The sequence below is a fragment of the Chrysochloris asiatica genome, unplaced genomic scaffold, assembly GCF_000296735.1.
Source record: "Chrysochloris asiatica unplaced genomic scaffold, ChrAsi1.0 scaffold00257, whole genome shotgun sequence".
NCBI classification, from domain to species: Eukaryota; Metazoa; Chordata; class Mammalia; order Afrosoricida; family Chrysochloridae; genus Chrysochloris; species Chrysochloris asiatica.
In genome coordinates, this window is record NW_006408775.1 from 3,409,981 (window position 1) to 3,414,311 (window position 4,331).

At 42.8% G+C, this 4,331-nt stretch overlaps 1 protein-coding gene across 1 annotated transcript; it reads left to right on the forward strand.

Moving 5' to 3' along the window:
- Positions 1 to 235: 235 nt before the first annotated feature.
- Positions 236 to 2,151, forward strand: LOC102832069 (olfactory receptor 1361-like). The gene is made up of 3 exons (XM_006874004.1): positions 236 to 280; positions 443 to 549; positions 1,203 to 2,151. Exons 1-3 carry the CDS (start codon positions 236 to 238, stop codon positions 2,149 to 2,151), a joined length of 1,101 nt encoding a protein of 366 aa, XP_006874066.1.
- Positions 2,152 to 4,331: the final 2,180 nt, after the last annotated feature.

Here is a 4,331-nt window from a genome sequence, read left to right on the forward strand (position 1 = left end):
CTATGCAAATGATCAGACCTGAAGAAAACAAACAGATTTACAGAAACACCACCACAAGAATCCAACTTTCTGAGCTAAAAAGGAAGAAGAAGATTATTCATGAACTGACTTTCCAATTATGTAAAATAAACTCAGATCAGCAAATTGATGAGATAGGAAGAACCAGGGGATTCTGATTGAGACTTTTCTGCATCAAGATTATTTCATCTAAAAGTTGTGACTTAGAACTTACAGAATGCTCTTTGTCATCATTTTGCGTTTGGTCCAAAGGGGCCAAAAGGTAGGTGGGACAATTACTGTGTATTTATCTCTAATGAGGCTCTCAGGGAATCAGGCCCCAATGGTCATGGAGACTCCTGTAAATGCCTGCTCTGTGACTTCCCCATACATCTTTCCTGCACAGAGAGCTAAGACCATGAATCCCTATTCCTTATTTGCTCAGGTATTACCTTTACGCCCAAGACTATCCAATCCCCACAATAGAGAGAAGCATTGGACAGTCATAGAGAATGCAGAACTCATGAGCGCTACAGAACCAATCTCCCCCAGGTAAGATTACAGCAGAGGAGACTTTTCCATATTTGCTTTTTAAGATACGAAGTTCTCCTAGGAAATTCTGCTGTTAAATCTTGCAGCTCTAAGGAGTAATAACAAGAATGCGGAATCCAATGGAGCTCTGGTAGCATAGTGGTTCAAAGTTGGGCTGTCAACCCCAAGGTCAGCAGTTCAAAATTACCAGCTGTTCTGCAGCAGAAAGGCGAGGCTTTCTGCTCCTGTAAAGATTTACAGCCTTGGAAACCCTATGTAGGGTCACTATGAGTTGGAACCTACTCCACAGCACATAATCACCACCGCCAATAATCAGTTATTTCTATTGTCATTTCATGAGCTACTAAGGCATGAAAGAATGACTGTTGTTGTTAAGTGCTGTTCAGTTGGAGGAATTACTAGAAAATGTTAAAAGGGACATGAACAATCACAGAAATGAGCTGAGTATGTCTTTGTGTGTGTGCTTCATGTCATGTTTTATAAACATCAAAGGGTGAGTCAAGAGGGACCAGCATCATCTAAGACAGGCAGCAATCCTTAGTGAGCAACTCTGATAAAGTGAATAAGACCAAGGTTGGAGCCTGACTTGTCACATTTGAAACCCTCAGTTCCTAGATTTCTGCTTGTGTTTATCTCCTCTGCATCTGTAATAGACCCAGCTGCTGGGCAAACCAGTCGAATGTCTCAGAGTTCCTCCTCCTGTGGCTCTCCAGGCAGCCCCAGCAGCAGCAGCATCTGCTCTTCGGGCTCTTCCTGAGCATGTACCTGGTCACAGTCCTGGGAAACCTGCTCATCATCCTGGCCATCAGCACAGACTCCCATCTGCACACCCCCATGTACTTCTTCCTCAGCAACCTGTCTTTTGTGGATGTCTGTTTTTCTTCTACCACCATCCCCAAGATGCTGACCAACCACATACTTGAGAGTCAGTCCATCTCCGTCCCTGGGTGTCTCACACAGCTGTATTTTTTCATTGTGTTTGGGGACATGGACAATTTCCTTTTGGCAGTGATGTCTTATGACCGGTTTATGGCTGTATGTCACCCCTTACACTATACAACAAAGATGACCCATCAGCTCTGTGCTCTGTTGGTTGTCGGATCGTGGGTCACTGCCAATCTGAATGCTCTGCTGCATACCCTGCTGACAGCGCAACTCTCATTCTGTGCCGACAACACAATTCCCCACTTCTTCTGTGACCTGCTTTCTCTCCTGAAACTCTCCTGCTCTGACACACGCTTCAATGAGATGATGGTTCTTATTGAGGGAGCCCTGATAATGATGACTCCATTTGTTTTCATCCTGATTTCCTACATTTGCATCACCTGTGCAGTGTTGAGAGTCCCATCCACAAAGGGAAAATGGAAAGCCTTCTCCACCTGTGGCTCCCACCTGGCTGTGGTTTCCCTCTTCTATGGCACCATCATTGCTGTGTATCTCAACCCTGCATCCTCCCATTCAGCTGAGAAAGACACCGCAGCTACTGTGATGTACACAGTGGTGACCCCAATGCTGAACCCTTTCATCTACAGCCTCAGGAACAAGGACATGAAAAGGGTTCTAAGAAAACTGATTGACAGGAAAACAGGTTCTAGCTGGTGAAATAATCATGACATATCACTCCAAGGTATAAAAATATTTGTCAACTCATTATAATATAGCAATAAATTTGTGAGAGTCTGTAAGGAACTTGGACTAATCACCATAGATACCTATCAGTGAACTCTGATTTAACTACAATCTGCTGTGGATAATGATATTTGCTTCTAATTGCTGTATTATAAAGTATTTTGCATAAGGATTAAGCTTTTTCTCTCTAAGTGATCACTTTGAAAATCTCCAGCTAAGCAATATTTTTTTTCTCTTCCCTTGAAAATGTTCTCAGAATTTGTAACCTAAATGTGTTGTCTTCCAACCACTTTGGATACATAGTGACCCTATAATACAGAGGAGAGCTGTCCTTTAGGGTTGGCAAAGCTACAAAACTTTAAGGTAGCAGACTGCCATATTTTTCTCCCATATAGTGCCTGGTAGGTGTTCTGGTAGCATGGTGGTTATGAGTCAGGCTGCTAATCTCACAGTCAGCAGGTAGAAACTACCAGTGGTTCCATGGGAGAAATACGAGGCTTTCAGCCTCTGGTGACCATATTTGTCTACTGGTGAGTGGAAGGGGAAAGGCAGCAATGAAGATATGGGTCAAGTTCAACCACGTTCCATAAACTCCCATCAATCTGGAGATGAGAGAGAGAAGAGGAAGGGATACTTGGTCCAAAGTGTGGTGAGACCTGGGGACACCTGAGCCCATGGACAAGGATAAAGTCCCAGAGGGCTAGAGCTGAGAGTGTAGCATCCAGTGGATATGAAATGAGGGGAGCTGCACAAGAATGTCCAAACTTGTAGATAGAACACCCAAACTTGTAGATTGTCCTAGCCTTGATGGCTTGATGATCAGAACTCAACTACAGGAAGATAAAATAAAATAAAAATTTTTATAAAGGAAACAAGTGTAAATTGCCACAATTTGATGAATTTGACCTGTACTTTTGGTGTAGTAGCTCAAAATACCAACTAAGAGGGAAGGAGTCTTCACATCAAGTATCAGTCCTATCCCCTCTGTACACAGGGTAGATAGGGAATGGGCAACTTACAAATTGACTACCTAAAATGAGGGGGCTTTAAGGCACGAAGTGACTGGCTTACAAGTTTTCAAGAGGGACTTTAGTTTCAGTGGGGAGGGGGGTAGAATCCCCACTGAATAGTTTTCATCTGTCTAGGTGTGTCTGGTGAAAGGAAATGGGGAGAAGATTTTCATGATTCAATAGTGAATAACTGTTATCATGACTAACTGTAGTTGTCACAACTCTAAAGGTATAAGTTTTGTAATGAAAAGGGGGCAGTAGTTAATCTTACAGTCCAGGAACAGAAGACCCTAGGACCACCAAGGGAAAAGAGCATGAGTGGAATGTGGGACCCTATCCAGAGAAGCAGCAACACCAGAGAGAAGGCAGAGATGAGAACATGGAGAGAGGGAGCAGCTGAGGACGCTAGACTCATGGAAAGAGAAAGGCTGTGTGCTGGCAGCCAGGAGGCAGGCTTGCAGAAAGTGCCCTTTAGTTGTTTAAATGATTATATGTTCCTGAGTGTTTTTGTGTACACCCCCTCCAAAAGAAAATAATAATAATAATAACCAAAGGGAATAGAAGCAAATACTGTTGAATGATGATACACAAAGGAGACTGTAATCATTGCAATGAAACTATCAGTGTAAATCTGATGTTCTCCCATGTAAACTATCAGTCAATTCACAATAAAAAAATTTTTAAAAAAGAAACAATGAAAAGATTTACTGCCTTGGAAACCCTACAAAGTGTTGCTAAACAGGCTGGGTTTGAAGTGCCAACATTGGAGTTGAAATTGACCTGGTGGTTCAGTGCATTATTCTGCAGCATCACACCAGGACTCCATATGTGTTCTGCAATTTGAAAAAATGAAACATAAACCAGAAAATAGTAAGTATTGATGAGGATGTGGGGAAAATGGAACCATTTCCGATTGCTGGTTTGAAAGCTGACACTCAAAAGGAGACATGTGACCAATGGCCACTGCAGCACTATTCACAGGCAACTAAAGACGGGAATAAACGAAGTGGCCATCAACAGACACTCTAATCAAGTCACTTCTGACTGATAGCAACTCTACATAGGGTTTCTGAGACTGCAAATCTTCATTGGAGCAGACAGCCTCTTCTCCCAAGGTCCAGCTGGTGATTTTCACCCAGAGAA

What these genes read in the sequence shown, in the direction of transcription:
- LOC102832069 (XM_006874004.1), top strand. Translation starts at nt 236, where the DNA reads ATGCTCTTTGTCATCATTTTGCGTTTGGTCCAAAGGGGCCAAAAG. An exon ending in TGGTCCAAAGGGGCCAAAAG is followed by an intron (nt 281 to 442) that starts GTAGGTGGGACA and finishes TTATTTGCTCAG; the next exon opens with GTATTACCTTTACGCCCAAG. An exon ending in ACAGAACCAATCTCCCCCAG is followed by an intron (nt 550 to 1,202) that starts GTAAGATTACAG and finishes CATCTGTAATAG; the next exon opens with ACCCAGCTGCTGGGCAAACC.